This window comes from Microtus oregoni, unplaced genomic scaffold (assembly GCF_018167655.1).
Source record: "Microtus oregoni isolate MIOR12 unplaced genomic scaffold, Mior012 000035F_ref0000213, whole genome shotgun sequence".
Lineage (NCBI taxonomy): Eukaryota > Metazoa > Chordata > Mammalia > Rodentia > Cricetidae > Microtus > Microtus oregoni.
In genome coordinates this window covers 22,417,911-22,436,713 of record NW_024543094.1, presented here as the reverse complement: position 1 = coordinate 22,436,713, position 18,803 = coordinate 22,417,911, and the positions used below count along the sequence as shown (strand labels likewise).

At 39.0% G+C, this 18,803-nt stretch overlaps 1 protein-coding gene across 1 annotated transcript; it reads left to right on the top strand.

Annotated features, from left to right (window-relative positions):
- The first annotated feature begins 17,029 nt into the window (after positions 1 to 17,029).
- LOC121432755 (ubiquitin-conjugating enzyme E2 variant 3-like) lies at positions 17,030 to 18,598 on the top strand. The gene has a single exon (XM_041630906.1). It carries the CDS (start codon positions 17,030 to 17,032, stop codon positions 18,443 to 18,445), a length of 1,416 nt encoding a protein of 471 aa, XP_041486840.1. The 3' UTR covers positions 18,446 to 18,598.
- Positions 18,599 to 18,803: the final 205 nt, after the last annotated feature.

Here is an 18,803-nt window from a genome sequence, read left to right as displayed (position 1 = left end):
TAGTGGGCAGATTGTAAACTGTCATTAGCCAGCAGAGAGTTTACATAGTTTACCCTTGAGTTGCTCAACAGCAAAGTAGGGACCTGATCTCACTCTGAGGTTATCTCCCATTGTCAGAGATCCAAAATGAGTAGTAGCTCGGATACCTTTTAAAACAACTCGCATTGCTGACAGAATCTGGGTCCGGCTTTTTCTCATACACATACAGAAAACGAGATAGAGCCCAATGCCATGGGCAGTTTATTGCAGGTGGGTATTATATCATATGAACTAAACATTCTGATGTAACCACCCTTCCCCAATTTTGGAGACAGGTACAGGGAATTTGCAGTAAGGGCATTGTTGAATAACAATAGCAGCGTTCTGCATTCCTGCAGCCCCTCTTTCCCAGAGAGTTGAGAGTGCTTGTAAACACTATCTCATTAATCTTCACACTTTCTCTATGTGGAAGGCGGTTTCAGCCATCATCACTCACGTCTTTATCAACACAGTAACAGTTGCCTGCGGAGTGGCTAAGCACCTTGCCCAAGGTCACTGAGGGAGTGAGTGGCAAAGCCAAGAATAAAACTCAGGGCTTTGACCTTCCAGTTCAGTATTCTCTCCAGGAGGCCACACTGAAGTAAGAACAGTTTCTTACATGCATATTCATAAATCTCCCAAGAAAAATTGACCATTTTTCAATATTTTCATAAGCCGAAATTTTATGCTAACTGGTGATGGTTTAATATAAATTCCAATGGCTCAAAAAAAATGGACGGAGAAATAAATACTGAGCTTCTATGAAAACTGCGTTCAGACCTTAGTCTCTGAACCTCAGTAGTCACCTGGGTGACCAGCAGTTGCCTGTGCATGCCCGTCAGGAGAACAAGGTGAAGGATCTGAAGAACAGGCAGCAGCCATGCAGACTGTGAAGACCCTAAGACAACCTGTACACTCTCACTTCTTCCAGAATTGGAGGTGGGGGGAGGGCAGGATGTATGTCAGCATACATTGTCATATTTTCTAACAGTTTATTGTTTGCTAGGCATATCCCAATCCTAGGGTAGTGTGTGGTCTATCATTAAAACATGGAAATCCATATACACAGTGTCTGGGGGGAGAGAAATCCATAGATGATAGCGCTGTCTGAGGTCATTAGACAAGACTAGACCAAGCCCCAGGCCTTCAAAAGTCTTGTCTAACCCATGAGGTTTGATTTCAAACATGGTGTCACCTATTCCTGGGCTGTTCCTCTAATCTGAATAATGGATATGTTCCCATCTCCAGCCGTTAACTGCTCTGTTACAGCTTAGAGACATCTCCCTGGTGTTGCCTTCATTGTTAATCATGGAACCCTTTATGTCTCCTCAGTAGTTTTCATCTCAGTTGGCGTAATGGTGGTGTTTGTTAGCTAGCTTAGAATTTGTCTTCTTCTCTGAACTGCATGCTTTCACGGAAAGTAGTGATTCCCTAATAAGATTCACTTAGTGTGGACATGGTGGCTGAATGCTGCCTCCTAGCTTCTGTTTTCTCTCCTGATGACTGCCTTTTAGGATTGTGGTGAGAAGCGAATACATGGCTTCTGTCAAATGGACTAGCACCACAACAGGTTCTCAAGTTTAATAAATGACAACCTAAAAGTAACATTAGATGTCTACACAATTAATGATTCAGAAATGATTATTTTGCCAAGTGGATATTTTTGTGCAATGGTAAGAATAGAATTGGAGAAAGAAAACTAATAAGTATAGGCCAACTTACTCAGAGTATAATTGTGAAAAGAAGAGGTTAGGAGCTGCAGGGAATGCTTACACTTGTATACTTGTGTTTAAGATTAATTCATATACTGAGAGATGGAAAAGGGCAGAGTAAGAGAGGCAGAATTGCTAGTGTGTGGTATTGATAAAGCATAGAAGGTGTATAGTTCCAACCTCTTATCTTTGGGAAGCTACGTTCCAAGTTCCCCAATATATGCCTGATACCAGATATAGCTAAAACTTATCCATAAATACCTCTTGGAATGCTATGTAATTTATAATTTAGACATGGTAAGATCAATATAAATTCATAATAAAATAGAATAATTATAATATACAGTAACACAAATTATACAAATATGGTCTCTTAAGATATTTTCATGTATGAAAGTCACCTTGTGGTAGTATGATATAGTACCTTGATGTGGGGAGTCCTTCTGTATATGTGTTTCTTTTATTGGTTAATGAATAAAGAAGCTGCTTTGGCCTGTGACAGGACAGAGTAGAACGAGGCAGAAAAACTAAACTGAATACTGGGAGAAAGAAGGCAGAGTCAGTGAGATGCCATGTAGTGGCTGCTGGAGAAGACAGATGCTGGAACCTTGCCAGTAGGCCACGGCTTCATGATGATGCACAGATTAATAGAAATGGGTTTATTTAAGGTGTAAGAGCTAGCTAGAAATACTCTTAAGCTATAAGCCAAACAGTATTGCAATTAATACAGATTTTTGTGTGATTATTTCTGGTCTGAGCAGCTGGGAACAAATAAACAGCCTCCACCAACAGTACCTACATGCAAGGATGAAGTAAGGAGAATGATGTAAGCCTTTTTTAAAAAAAGGCATAAATTTAGGCAACTATGTAAGGGTTTCTTGAATGTACGTGATGTGAACCAAGGTAGTTCATCTTATAACTGAAATGTCTATTGAGTAACTAATAATTGGGTAGCATATACAACACACACGTGCCGGACTAGTGAGGTCTGTTTTCCACATCAGGCAGAATGAAGTGAGATTTTTGTTATACTATTCAAAGCTCCATATAATTGAAAACTATGAAACTGGTTGTTTCTACATTCCATTTGTTGTCTTCCGAGAATGACTGAGTGCAGATAACTAAAGCCACAGAAACAAAACCACTGTTTTGGAGAGTGTGGCTCAGTGGTTCAGCAGTTTCCTAGTCCTAAGTTCAGTTGTCAGCACTGGAGACACCAAAACAAAACTCAGAATAATAGGAAAAATTACGGTAGGGAACTGAGAACTAATGTAATGAGTATGGTAAAAAATATATATATATATATTAGTCTTGGGTATACTCAGAATATTCCTTCTGAATTGGGAGATATAATAAAAAGATCCAAGAGTGAATCTAAGAAGAATGAATTCTCAACACCAGGAATCATTTTTATAGTGAACATTACCTGAGTATTGGCCGAGTGCTCCAGCATTAGGGTGGCCCCTACAGAATTATTGATCTCAAGAAACAACCTCAGTGTTAGGAAAAGTGTAAATGATGATTTTGGCCCATGACTGGACAGTTGCTGATGACAGCTGCAGGAAAAGAATGGCTGATGGCGCTAGTAAGAAGGGAAATCAATTGGTTAAGATGAAAGCTGTACTAGATGAATAAAGACATGAAGGGAAGGAGTGTTTAGCAGGGGAAAGAATTCAAAGAACTGCCAAACAATATGATCAGACTGAAGATAAAGCACACGGATAAATGAAAATTCAAGGAAATAATTTTAGGAATATATGAAAATGAATGATGAAAGACCCAGGGAAATTAAATTGGGATGGAGATCTAAATACAGCACAAGGTAGGGTTACCAAGAGGGACCAGACTTAAAGATGAGGTCTTCCTTTTGAATATGCCCAGGTCCTCCGTATACAGAGTCTGATATTTTAGGAGACATGCAAGGCTATCGTATGCCTGAGTACATGCTGGAATCCCACAAAGGAGGCTGTCTGCCTTTCCTTGCTTGCTAGTTTGATAATGTTAAATAACTATAAAGAAGCCCTTTGTCTTTATCTCTGACACTGGTTGGCATTCTCTTAAAGCAATCCACAATTTCTGCCAAAATATGTTCAGGAAATATGAGTCGCTGCCGCTTGTGACCCCTCTGGATAACCACAAACTGAATCATGGCATACAGTTCAGCTGAGTAATAAAACATAATCAGATTGGCAGGCACCATCAGGCTGGGGCACACATACAGATCTTCTTTTAACCCAGTTTAACAAGTTGGTCTCCAGAAGTTATTTATTCCACCTGTCAACGTTCCTATTGTGAAAATGACAGCCGTCAGATCTCTTTTAGATCCTAATTCTATTCTTTCCTCTTGCCCCAGGTAGTGGAAAGCCTCGGAGAAGCAATGTTCTTTAAGACAGCTAAGTGATTTGTTTGACACTGATTATTTACTGGAAAGAATAGTGATCACCTTAAAGAGAAAGAAATGTAATATCCCTATCATTAGCCAGAGAGTAAATTCAAAATAAATATCTGCAGCTAAAATTACTGTGGAATTGTATAAGGGCTGGACAGGCGTGGGCAGCAGTCCAGACAGCAGTAATCTGCCATCCTTTTAAGATGACAGCAATGGCTACTGCATCACCACATGGCCAGGTCAGGCCGGATTTCACAATTCATTTGCAAACTCATCCTTAACAAGCATTTGGTACTAGTAGGGCCAAATAAGGGCAAAGTCTTGGAGGAGATGGCCTTCGGTTTGACTCTTCATAGTATTTAACAGCAACAAAAGGGAGAATTTACCAAATGAATTCCCAGGTGAAGATGATGACAAATAATTGGTAATCAATAGTCAATCAGAGTCACTCTTAGGCAGAGCTCGCCTTAGATCTAACCAAATGTCTTTCGTGATTCAATCTGCATTTTAATAAAAAATAGGCAACACTTATTACTCTCTCTGGGCCATATATTTATTGCCCTTGATAATAGTTTCCATTTTTATTTCGATATGACATATGTTATCATTATCTTATTCTACAAACAAGGAAATTAAGTTTGGGGTGCTAAAGTATCTTTCTCAGAGCCAGTAAGTCATATTCCCAGAAGCTGGGCATAGGCCATTGAGGTCTAAGGCACGACCTCTTCAGTATTCCTGTTTGATCCACCTGTACCCGCAATCCTTGTAAAACAACACACAGAGCAGCAAGCAATGCACTCTGCAAAGGAGTGAAGATACTGAAGTTAGAAACAGTCTTCCCTAGAGAAGAGCCCCCAAATTGGCTCAATACCAAGTTGTAGCCCTGAAATTATATATACACAAGTAACATTATATGGACTGAATGGGCCATTTAAGAAAAAAATACATGACAACAGTCAAAGAAACAATATGAGAGAAAGCAAAGGAGGGATATGTGAAAGGGGTTGCAGAGAGGAACGAAAAAGGAGAAAATGATGTAATTAGATTTTAGTTTCAAAAAATAAAAAAAAAACCAGAAGGCTTTGCTTCTTAATTTTCATATTCTATCAAGTTTTCATTCATTCTACTATAGAAAAATATATATTAGGAAAAATAAGAGAAAATATTAAAGTTAAAAAAATCCTGTCAAAATAAATAAAATTCTGGAGCAGGGTACACATTTCACTGGTATGGAGGCGCCAGTGACCATTTTTATGATTAAGACTTTTGCAAAAATTCAGGGCTTGAGCCCAGAGAGAAGTCTGCCTGCTGTAGAGAGAAAACTGTGCAGTACAGGAAGGAAGCAGTCAAATGGCCTCCTGCTGGTGAGAATATGGAGTGCCTTCGGCTTCTGAGCTGGGCTTCCCCACTTGGCAATTCTTACTCTAGAAAGAGAGCAGAAAAGAGAGAGGAGGGGAGATTAGGAGAAGGAGCAGGGATAGGGAGACCAATAGAAAATGAAGAGGAGGAGGGGGGAGGAAGAGAAGGAAGAGGAAGAGAAGGAGAAGGAGGAGGAGGAACAGGAGGAGCACCTTGTGGGAGAGGGATCTCAGTCTCAGGAAATGTGAAGTCAGGGGTAAGATGAACTAAGCTAGCTCTGATACAGCTCTCCTTCATTCACGGAGAAAGTTGATCTTTCAATAGATGGTAGTGGAGAAAAGTCAATTCCTTCCTGAAGTGGAAAGGATGCCTAGCTTGCCTCTGGCATACAACAAGCCCACCCAAAGATGAAGATATATATAGATATAGATATAGATATAGATATAGATATGTATACATAAAATGTCTCAAGCAGAAACGTCAGGGAACATAAGGGAACCCGATGATGACAAGGACAGTAGTATAAGAATGCAAATAATAAGCTGAAAACCATATAAAGAAAATTCTGTGAAATGTTGTTAATTCAACAAAGAAATGACAGTTTGAAAAACAAAGCAAAGAAAGGAAAAGCAGTCTCACTGAGCCTAGGTCAGTGTCGGGCTGTGTAGGCACGGACAGCCTTGGGCTCCTGAACCACGAGGAGGCCTCTTCCTCCAAGCACTGGAGTTATGAGCATGTGCACCATACCTAGTACATTTTAGAACTGTTTTTTTTTCTGTTTGGGACTTTGGGGCTGATTTGGTTTCTGCGGTGCTGAGTAGACAGAGCATCTCACAGGCTAGGCAAGTATTAGAGCATAATACTGAACTACACACCCTGCAATCTACACTTTCTAACCAATGAATAATTAAATAATTGAAAATGATATAAAGTTTACTTCATAGAACTGAATAAGAAGAGACTATAAAGAGGAATTTGCAGATAGTCAAATAAAATTTATTTGCTTCTGACAACAAGAAAAATTAAGAAAGTCAAAAGGAAAATGCAACAGAGTCCTCTGCGGCAATTTCAGTCTCATGTACTCTAATTTTAGTCTCATAAAGAGGAATGGAAGAATAGAAAAAAGGAAAGAAACAATATTAGAAGAGATAATAGTAAAATAAAAAAATTTCCCAATGGGACAAATCCAAAAAAGGCAAACCAAAATCCCTTGTAGTCAAATAGCTAAAAGAACAATGACATTGTTTAAAAGCATTGGTTGCTCCTGAAAAGAACCTGAGTTCAGGTCCCAGCACCCACGTGGTCGCTTTGAAACTATTCTTCACTCCAGTTCCAAGGGATTTGATGCCCTTTTCTGGGCCTCCACTGTTACCAGACATTCAGTGGTGCATATACGTACATACATACAGTCAAAGCACTCACGTGCCTGAAATAAAAGGAACAAATCATACACACACACACACACAAAAAAAAAAATACAGAATTTTTTTTCTTTTAATGTGCTGGCAGCAACAAACCAACACATTAAATTTAATTCAGGGAACAAGATACCGGACATCAACCTTCTCATCAGAACCATGAGAAGCCAACACAGAATGGGTTTTCCTTGGAGTACTAGGAAGAACAAAGAAAAACTGTCAACCTAGACTTTTATGTACAGAAGGAGAAAATTGCCCAATTCAACCAAATATAAGACATTTTGGATAAAATATAAAGATAGCCTGACAGAATTCCTCACTCAAAATTCTAAAACTTATATGTAGAAATAAAGAAAAAGGAAGAGTAATACATAGATATATGAATTAATATGAATTTTCCTTGATTTTCAAAAGTTAATTTCCAAATATAAAATGAATATCTTGCAAAGTTTTATGTATAAACAGAAAGAAAATACAGGTAAATATGTCATAAAGAGTTGGTGGGAAGTTCTTGCAAATATATGATTAGAACATTATTGTATTGTTTAGTGTAAGATGAATATACACACGATAGACTACAGAGGAACCAGGAAAAAATGCAAATCTAAACATCCAACATAGGTAAGAAAGTGAAAAACTATAAAGGAGGCTAAATAATGTATGGGATTCCACAGCTGTGGTTTTTCTCTCTTTGATTCTCTGAGCCTTTTGGACTTGGGTGATGCTCTTTCTTCGCTTTGGAGTTTTTAAGGCATCATTTCCTCACACTTTGCTCCTGTCTCATTCCCTATCTATCTTCCCTTCAGTATTCCAGTTCCACATGTTTACAGACCTCTGTTTGATTTTAGTTGTCTTTTCTTCTTTGAATTTGCATATTTTCTGTCACCTGAGCTTCAGCTTCATGTGCTCTTTCTGTGCTTAGCCTCGGCCATCTTTTCTCCAGTTCCATTACTCTTTGACTTTGGACTGAGATTACAACTGCGCTGTCCCTTTACCCTGAGAATCTTTCTAATTAAGAAGTTATTTCTTTGGACACTGTAAGACTAGCTCCTTGGCTCCTATCTTAGGCATATTCAGAACCTAGTAAATGTGTTCAGGAAAAATGGGAGTCTATTAATGTCAAGTTTCTTACAGCCAATGAGCCTTATCTTCTATGTATCATAAGAGTTTTTACTCTACTATCTAGAAATTTCTTGGCTGCACCTTAATATGCCACACAATCCTACTTCATTTTGCTGCAGCAGAATATCTCCCGAAGAATGGACATTCACTTTGTCAAAGAATGTCTGTGAGCTCCCCGTAGATCAGCTCCACTGTCTCAGTGGGTGGATGCACGCCTCGTGGTCCCGACTTCTTTGCTCATGTTCTCCCTCCTTCTGCTCCTCATTGGGACCTTGGGAGCTCAGTCCAGTGCTCCTGTGTGGGTCTCTGTCTCTATCTCCATCCATCACCAGATGAAGATTCTATGATGATATGCAAGATATTTGTCAGTATTGCTCTAGGATAGGGTCATTTCAGGTTCCCAATCCTCAGCTGCCCAAGGAACTAACTGGGAACCTCATCTTGGGCACTTGGGAGCCCCTCTAGGGTCAAGTCTCTTGCCCACCCTAAAGTGGCTCCCTTAACTAAGAATTGTGGTTCCGTGCTCCCCTATCCACCTGGGAGCTCACCAAGGCCAGCTGGACTGTGACCGAAAAAGCATGGGATAAAACCGGACTCTCTGAACATGGCAAACAATGAGGGCTGATGATACACCAAGGACAATGGCACAGGGTTTTGATCCTACTTAATGTGCTGGCTTTGTGGGAGCCTAGCCAGTTTGGATGTTCACCTTCCTAGATATGGACGGAGGGGGGAGGACCTAGGACTTACCACAGGCAGGGAACCCGGACTGCTCTGTGAACTGGAGAGGGAGGGGGAGAGAAGTGGGGGGAGGGGGAGAAGGGTGGGAGGAGGGAGAGAAGGGTGGGAGGAGGGGGAGGAAAATGGGAGGCTGGGAGGAGGTGGAAACTTGTTTTTTTGTTTATGTTTTTTTTCTTCTTTTCTCAATAAAAAAAAAAAAAGAATGTCTGTGAGCCTCCCACTTCTTCGTCTCATGGAAGGAAGTAACAGAGTACACATACGCAAGTGGACGAGGTAAAGCCATGGGGACAAATTCCTTTATAGTAATCTATTCATGCAGAAATTATCATTCTGCAAAGGCAAGAGCTTACACATGCAAGAAAGTCACTTGTCCATTTATTGGGACTGCATTGTCATAACCCAGACACTTCCTACTAGGTCCCATCTCTTAACACCAAGGCAACATGCACTTTAGTGAGACCTTCCTTTCCCTGGTAGTAATATAAAGATAGTAGCTTCACATACTCAAGCAAAAGCTAGGTGTAACTGTCATCAGAGACTCTTACCCTCTGCAGTAGAATTGTTTAGGAAACCCAGTAAGCTCGTTGTGACCTGAACCAGGTATAGGAATATGCTAAAGGGCAGTAGCTTCTAGTCAAAGGCCAGATTTTCAATCAAATTACAGAGACAACTTGGGTCACACACTAAATAACTCCCTAGCGTATTTCATTTTAATTTTATCCTCATGGATACGTATTAGCCATGAGATTATGTATAACAAAAAATCTATACATCTCGGGAAATTCTCAAGGAAATGAATATACCCGTTCTGTTGATAGTGAGTTACTCAAGCCTCTTTATCTAAGGTCTGCCTCTGCTTGTGCTATCTCAAAGACAACCTGATCCTATTGGTTACATCTGCAGCTGCTTCTACCACAGTTCATGGACCAGAGAGATTGCCCTGCCCAGGGATTTAAAAAAATTCTTTGCTTCTTTCACCAATACATTACAGAGAGGGGTTTTGCAGTAGATGGAAGAAAATAGAGAACTCAGGGAAAAAAAGTTACCCTTGCAATTCTAGAATAAGCCCTATTTGATTATACTGGATCATTCTTTAATATATAATATAGTTGGATTTTAGCTTCTTGTGTTATTTAGGATTTTAACAGCCACCTTCATAAATGGAGTACCGAGGTTTCTTTTCTGTGCTTGGTCAGGTTATGAATAGTTCCAGTTTGTGGCTTAAATTCGACTTCTGAAAATTATTAGAGGATTTCATAGACCCACTCATCATGCCAGGTGGGAGGACCCCCTGACAAAGTCCTAACTGCATTCAAGGTTCCTATTTTTTGAGTAAAATTTTGTTTATTTTATTTTCTTTATTTAAAAAAGATGAAGATTTTCACATGTACCAAACATCCATAAGTATTATTTTCTTATGATTTTATCCCCTATACATCTGTTCTCCCAATCTGTTTGCATTATTCTCGTTTAGATATTTCTGTAAGTATTTCTCTACTTTTAGGGTTTACCTCTACATTCATGCAGTATATTGGCTCCTTTCTCTATTACTGTAATTACAATATTTTTTTCTCATAATACAATGATGATTATTGACTTCTTAGATTTTTAAAATTTATCTTTTGATAATTTCATACATGTATATGATACACTCAAATCCTACCTATCCCCTTATCCCGAACTTCCAAACTACCTGAACTCCCTTCTGACACAGATTTAAATCACCTTTTCAGTTCCTTTATTTTCAATAATGAAAACATCAAAATGTACAAATTTTCATGAATGGAGTTTGAAATATTCTATATTTGTGAAACAAGACCTATACAATGTTTGCAATACATCTTGTCATGATCTAATATATTGTGTTTGCTGAACTGGCTTCAACACCCACTCACCCTTCCACACCTACCACCCAACTTTTATTATTTTCTTCTCTTGTTCTAGGTTCACAGCAATGGCTCCAAGTTTTAAGAAGGGTGAAGAGGAAGAGCAGTTTTCATAGATTTTACTAAGTCGATTCATTTTGGCTTATAAATTAACCTACCAATTTATTTATATTTTATTTTTGAAATCTTCTTTCTCTGTGTGTGTTTGCATGTGTGTATGTGTGTTTCGCCAGTTGTATGAATGCCGGTGCATGTACATGTTATCTGTCTTTCCAAGTGTGTGCCTCTGTGCGTATGTTGAGGATGGAGGATAACTTGTATGAGTCAGTTTTTTCTTTCCACCATGTGAGTTGTGGGGATTGAATCCAGGTCGTCAAAGTTGGTGGCAAAGACTTTTATCTGAGAAGCTATCTTACCAGCACTTAAATATTTTAAATTGCACTTGTGTTTGTTGGGGGGGGGTTGGGGGGCATGTAATGCATGTGTCAGGAGACAATTTGCAGGTCAGTTCTCTGCATGGGAATCTGACTCAGGTCAGATTTCAGGTTTGGTGACACATTCCTTCCTAACTGAGCCCTCTTCCAGGGTTCTGTTGATTATTTTAATCAGCTTTTGGCTTAAATGGTTTTTCTGTTTGTTTCCCTCCATTCTATTTCCTTGGTTTCTAGTGCGGTCTTTGTTATTTCCTTTTTTCTGCTTATCATGGAATTATTGACTATTTCTGTCTTGTATCTGATTTAAGATTAAAGCTACCATTATTGATTAGAGACATTTGCTCTTTATTAATATTAGGTTTCAATGAAATCAGTTTCAAAGTATGTGATATCTTGGTGATAATGCAAATAATCTAGTCATTTTGATTTCTTATATTTTAATTATAATTCGCCTAACACTCCCCTTTTGACCAAGCTGTTGCATGAGCATTTCATGTAGGCTGGGTCCCAGATCTAAGCTCCTGTATCACCTCTCAGATTGGAGTATCTGCTTTCACTGAGAGCCCCTCATCAGTGATTCAGATTGTGTGCCAGTGCAGTGCAGTCCTCAGTGAAGCCTTGGGGAAGCTCCACAGACATCTGCCTTACTCTTCGCATCTCCTTGCTCTCAGCCCATCTGTGCTCTCACTAAAGCTTCCTTGTACCCCAGCTACACTCTCCTCAGTGCAGCAGGAGAACCACACACTGTTGGCACCTTGGAATTCTGTGCCTAAGATGAGCTGGTTTCTGGAGTCGTGTTTATCCTGGTCTCCCATCCAGTCAAAGATTACTGCAATCATTTCCTCCTATTCTTGGTTTGTTGAGAGTTCCTAATGAGATGGCCCTGAGTTTTAGTTAAACTTTTTGTTATACTTATTGAGATAATCAAGTGATTTTAATCCTATATTCCATTCATGTGTTGCATCTTATTAAAAGGTTGTTATATGCTAGGCCAAGTTACCATCCCAGTGATAAATCCCATATGGTCCTCGTGTGTGTTCTTTATAAGTGTGTGCTGATGAATTCACCTTGTCTGTGTTTGGTTAGGTTCTTTATTTCAAATCATTAAAGATATTGGCTCAGGGATTTCTTTCTTACTTTTCATACTTTGTCTGGTTTTGATAATGCTGGTCTCTTGAATGTGTTTCTTTTCTTTTCTCTTTCTTTCTTTTTTTGAGACTTAGATGGATTAGTATCACTTTTTAAACCTTTGGCATCACTCTCCAGTAAGAACCTGATCCTCTTGCTGATGCTGTTGCTGTTGACAGGATTTTGATTACTTCTCATTACTATTTAAAAATCTGTTCATATTTATTTTATGGTGAAGACTTGGTAAGCTGTATCTTTCAGAAGACAAAAATTCACCTCTCCCTTCCAAGTCATCTAAGGTTATTGATATATAATCATCCTCACTGTCATGCCTTATAGACCTTTTTTATTTCTGTAGAACTATATGTATCTCTAAGTTTATTTAATAACATGTTTTGGTTTTGGCTTTGTGTTATCTGATGGTTCGTCTCTTTACTGCTTATTTCTTGTATCTGAATGTCAACAAGGCACACAAAATCAATTCATGTACTAATCCTGATATTATATATCAGCATGCTCATCAAGTTTTTTAATCATGCTTTTATTTAGCTCAAACTTGTTGATTATTCTATATTTTGAATTTTACCCAGTGACTCCTGTCCTGTTACCATTGTTTGATGCCACACAGATTAGGAGACATATCCTTGCCTATGTATGGACACATTGTTTGTGTTTTCTGCCAGTTTATTTCCTAAAAATCTGTCAACATCTGTAAGCTTCCCTGTGTTCAGTAGGAGGTAAAATGAAAATGTGGAATTCTGCATAAGTCTGAAGATGGAAGTAAGATTGTTCCAGCCACAGCAGTATGGACAACAGCATATTAACAGACAGGAAGTCGGAAGGAAGGCAGAAGTAGCTATAATCCTTTTGGGGTAGTTTGAGTGTGTATCCCATGTTCTTGGACATTTGAATACTTGATCCCCAGGTGGTGGCAGTGTCTGCAGAGGTTTAGATGTGGCCTTGATGGAAGGAGTGTGTCACTGGGGGTTGGTTAGGAGACCATTTGCCCTTTGCTGTCTCTGCTTCAGCAATACGCTTCAGCGGCCTTGCTATTCCTACCACTATGGAATCTAAGCCCTAAGCGAAATAAACTGTCTCTTCTGTAAGTAGACATGATCATGGTGCTTTAGCAGAACAACAGAAGAACATCTAATAAACCGTTAAAGAATTTTATAGGAATAATAAGGACAAACACTTGTAAATGTAAAATGTAATTCCAAGCTATCATTTCAGTTTCTTTTCTTTTTTTTTTTCTTTCTTTTGGAAGGAAAAGAAAGCAAAACTGGAATATATCTTATCATGGTTTGATAATCATGAAATAAGAATAGAACATGAAAAAAAGAATGAAACACTTTCCCAACATTTTCTTTAGTACTCATCAGAGGATAGGGTGTTAAGAGATGCTCTCTCCCTCTCTCTCTCTCTCTCTCTCTCTCTCTCTCTCTCTTTCTCTCTCTGTTTTACTTGAATGAGTTAGTGTCTAGAAGCAATAGGTTGATGTTCATTGTCTTCCTCAATGTCTCTCCCCCTTGAGCTTGCTATTTTATCCGGACAGAGAGTTCTTTATCCACCCTGCAGGCAGTGTGGTTACAGGTGCACATCACTCTGGATGTTATGTGGATATTGAGATCCAAACTTAGATACCTGTGCTCATATGTCCAACACACTTGACCCACTGAATCATCTCTCCAACTCTTGATCATTTTTATAGAACCTTTTCAGATTAACTAAAGAAATATCATCTGGGGCAGACTCTGTATGAGATGTTTATTAATTAAAATTAGCTGACCCACAACTATCAGAATCTTAACATTGTGTTAATTTTTATTATCCCTATGTATGTGTTACTAGTTAATGGTGACTCTCCAATGCATAGAGAAGTTGAAAACCATGCAATTCACTTTATGGCTCTATCATTGTCTAGAGTCATGAATCTTCTAAGTTCTGCTGAGAGCCAGTGAAGATAGTTGTGGGAAACAAATCCATTATTCCCCCAAACACTGGCCTACAAAGTACATGGATCATTTCAATTTCCATCCCATTGAGAAAACTGGACATGAAACAATTCCTGCCTTAAATGAACAATGAGAGAGCAAAAAGAATACAGCCTCTATAAAGACATGCAACACCCCAAAGTTGTAAGGAGGATATTAGATGATAATTAACATTCTACAAACTGAGAGAAAATATGACGTCTAATCAGAAGCCATCAGCAAGACTCTGGGAGCTATCACTTAGTTCTTTTGCAAAATGAGCCCAGCTGGAGATGATGAGGGAAACGTATGTAGTCAAAAAAAAAAAAAAAACCATTTTCCCAAGAATGAGCACCACTCCCATGGAAGCCAAGGCTTTCATACCTGGAAAGTCTTCCATCAAAGTCCACTGCCATCCATTGTTTTATCCCTTTGATGCGTCATCCTTGTTGTCCCTGGAATATGACAGGGAGGATGACTTTCAGTGAAGAAGGCCCCTTAGGTTCAGGTGAGGACTCCAAGCATAAAGGACTATATGGTGAGCAATACACAGAACCATGTGGCAAGCTGACATTGAACAACTACTAAAGCCTTGGGTTTTTGGTTCTGAATTTCTTGTTATATGAGAAAATTATTTCTGTTTTATTTAACTGCTATTGCACTATTGTTTTGGAGTTTCAGTTAGTGAACAATAGCAATCCTAACTGACATAATGGAATTTCTCACACATGCAGTTCACTATTTCTTGGAACAAGAGAATGCCAATGCTTATGTTTTGAGGTAAGGTCCCCTGTAGACCAGGCAGGCTTCCAATGTTTTTTTTTTTTTAACAGAAGACGATGTTGGTCTTCCTGGATCCACCTCTCATGTGCTGCAATTGTAGGCCTACACCACCACCACCCTTGTCTAGAATGCTGTTCTTAAAGTAACTGTCTTCATCTATCCAAAAGTCATTAACACTGTCTCAAAAGATCCCCAAAGTATCAATATATACATTAAGAATCCAGCTATTTCAGTAAACCTATCACAATAATTTGGTGAATTATCCTCTAGAAGCTTAAAAACTAAACAGTGTATCTATCATTGGTACAAACAACATGAAAAAATTAAAAAATAACATTTAAACAATATGTGATAAGGTAGTTGTTGTTTATAACTAAAGGAAGTATACTACAGGCAGGGAAGCTTAGTATTTAATTGAATGGGAAGAAGAAATTTATCTTCTACATTTAATAAAAAGTAGACTATATTAAAGCAAAATGTAAAAAATTAGCATACTATATTAGTTGATTTTCTCACTGTTGTGATCAAACACACTAAGAAAAACTAGGCTTGGAAGGAAGGAGAGGAAGAAGGAAGGGAGGGTTTATTTGGGTTCACTGGATTGAGGTAATAGAATCTATCCTGGCAGGAAAAGCATGCCTGCAGGAAGAGGAGGTGGCTACTGCAGTCGCATACTCAGTCAGGAAGCAGCGTGGTCATTGGTTTACCTTCTTTTCCCCAACCTCTGGGATGGCACTGCTCAAGTTTACAGTGCATCTTCCTTCCCTGGTTATGCTCTGGAGATGCCATGACAGAAATGGTCATCCGTGTGCTTCCTAGGTGATTCGGAAGATTAGCTATCACATAGATAAATGGGAGAATATTGATAAATGAAGCCATACGGTAGCCAAAGTGCCCTTTATATCTAGCAGATAACAAAATGATATAGTCAGTTGGGAACCTAAGAATGAGTTTATGAATAAGTTGCCGAAAAATCACATAACTGACTTCTACCTGACTTTATGACCATGAAAGAAATGAGACAAATGAGAATTGTTTCCAAAAATTCCTCAAAACAGATATGTTTCCAGAAGGTGTCCATTTTTCAATTTGGAGATTTGGTTATAATTTTTTCATGTCCACTGTGAGAAGAGTTGTCCCTAACTCCATTTTATTTCTTGTGATGCTGATTCATTGGTTTTATTTTGGGGCCTCATAACTTACAAACTGACAATGTGTGGAAAAAAGAAAATTCATTCCCTTCTGATTTCCTTGGCTCCAGTGAGCCTTCTATAATAACATATAAATAAAGCATGTATTGCATATATATTTTTAAAAAGTCAATGCCATGCTTGCCAACAGCCTTCATTAGTGAAGATAAACCTGTAGTTTGGATATTAATTTTTCTATAGTATGGGGTGAATCAGTTCTGTCCTACTTCTTGCTATTGTTATTTATGACTTTCCAAAGTATAGAGCCTTGAAAAACCAAACTCCAGAAACATGACTGGCTGGAAAACAATATGAAATATTGTTTTATAATGAAATAGTTAGATTTTCCTGGTATATTAACGTATAAAACATTTTATTTTTTTATTCACACTTAAATAAGTATCCCTGCTACCAGTGGGTTAAAGTGTGGCCTTTCTGTTTTGTTTTGTTTTTTGGGTTTTTTTTTTTTTGCCTAGAAAGCTGCTTATTGAACAGTATAAATAGATGTTACCACATAATTAGAATTAATGCATAGTGGGGTTTTTTTTGGCATATGGCAACTTGAGGAAGTAAATGCCAAGTGTAAATTGTTCAATAAGGAGTCCATGTTTTCTTTTTTTCCTGCTGAGAAATGGCTGGACAAGAGAAATCTGTCCAAAAAAATCATAATCTTTGTGACCATTACTGCTAACCACATGGTCTGATGAATCACTGTGGGAGGTGGCAAACTGAAAGGACTAACTTAAAGTTTAAATGACCATGAGCAAAATTAAAATACAAAAATATGATTAAAGTAGGAAACAAAATCTTAGAGGCATAGTCACTTTATCGCAATAGAATGAGTGGGAAAGGCCGAGGACCACTACTCTGCCGGCCATGGAGTTCGACTATGAGGCCCTGAGGCGGCTGCTGGGCAAGTACAAGTTCAGGGATCTGACGGTAGAAGAGCTGAAGAATGTGAACATGTTTTTCCCGCACTTCAGATATTCCATGGACACCTACATTTTCAAAGATACTTCCCAAAAAGACCTGCTGATCTTTGCTGGTACTATTCCTGTGATGTATCAGGGTAATACGTACAACATACCCATTCGCTTCTGGATTTTGGATTCTCACCCTTTTACTCCACCCATTTGCTTCTTGAAGCCAACTGCAAACATGGAAATCTCAGTTGGAAAACATGTGGATGCCAAAGGCAGAATATACTTGCCCTATCTCCAAAACTGGAGCCATCCTAAGTCTGTCATTGTTGGATTAATTAAAGAAATGATTGCCAAGTTTCAAGAGGAACTTCCTCTCTATTCGGTGCCATCATCCAACGAAGCGCAGCAGGTCGACTTGCTAGCCTATATTGCAAAAATCACTGAAGGTATCTCAGACATAAATTCAAGGGGCTGGACAAATCATGAGACTAAAATATCGAATAAAATCACTGTGGTCAGAAGTGGAGATTTGGGTATTGCCTGCACAATGGCAATTTCAGCAAAGGGCATTGCAGACAAGCTGCTCCTTTTAGACCTCTCCAATGGGACTAACCAAGAAACAATGGACCTTGATATCTTCAACCTGCCTAATGTAGAGATCAGCAAAGATTTGTCTGCCTCTGCTCATTCCAAGGTGGTGATCTTCACCGCCAACTCTTTGGGTGGTTCTGACTCCTACCTTCATGCCGTGCAAAGCAATGTAAACATGTTCAGAGCTCTTGTCCCGGCTCTGGGACATTACAGTCAACATGCAGTCTTGCTTGTTGCATCTCAACCAGTGGAAATCATGAGCTATGTGACATGGAAACTGAGCACATTTCCCGCAAATAGAGTGATTGGGATTGGATGCAATCTGGACTCACAGAGATTACAATACATTATTACCAATGTTTTGAAGGCACAGACTCCAGGCAAAGAAGTATGGGTTATTGGTGAACAGGAAGAAAACAAAGTGTGCTCATGGAGTGGCCGAGACGGGGTAATGAGTCATAGCTCTCTTGCACAGCTGTCCAGCAGAGCCATGGAACTGTTGAGGGTAAAAGGTCAGAGATCTTGGTCTATTGGCCTGTCTGTGGCTGACCTGGTGGACACTATTGTAAACAATAAAAAGAAGGTGCATTCTGTATCAACTCTAGCAAAGGGATGTTATGGTTTAGATAATGAAGTGTTCTTAAGTTTGCCATGCATCCTGGGAACCAGTGGAGTATCCAAAGTCATCAAAACCACTGCAGGAGAAAACACAATAACTGAGATACTCCAAAACAGTGGATCTTCAATCCACAGTCTTCAGCAACAGCTGAAACTCTGATGCCCGAGTGCAGTCACCTGACGGGGGAAGCTTATTTAATTTTGCCAGCACACACAGTTTTGGCAACTTCCACAACTTGGTATTTCACAAACAGCCTTTATAGTAGGCGACGTCTTAGTTAGCTTTATAATTTGAATCCTTGAGAAGTTAGAGAACGGGAAAGGATCTGAAATTTTTTGGAGTTTCTGTTGTTTAGAGCTGTCACTTTAAAACGCACGTCCTAACTTCAGCACACCTAGCACTTTAGAGATGTTCTGAAATAAGTGCACTCCTTAAAGGTTCTTACTGGACACTCATTCTGAGCATGGTAAGCTGAAGGCAGGGTGGGCACAGAGCCTGTGGCAGGTGTACATTCAGA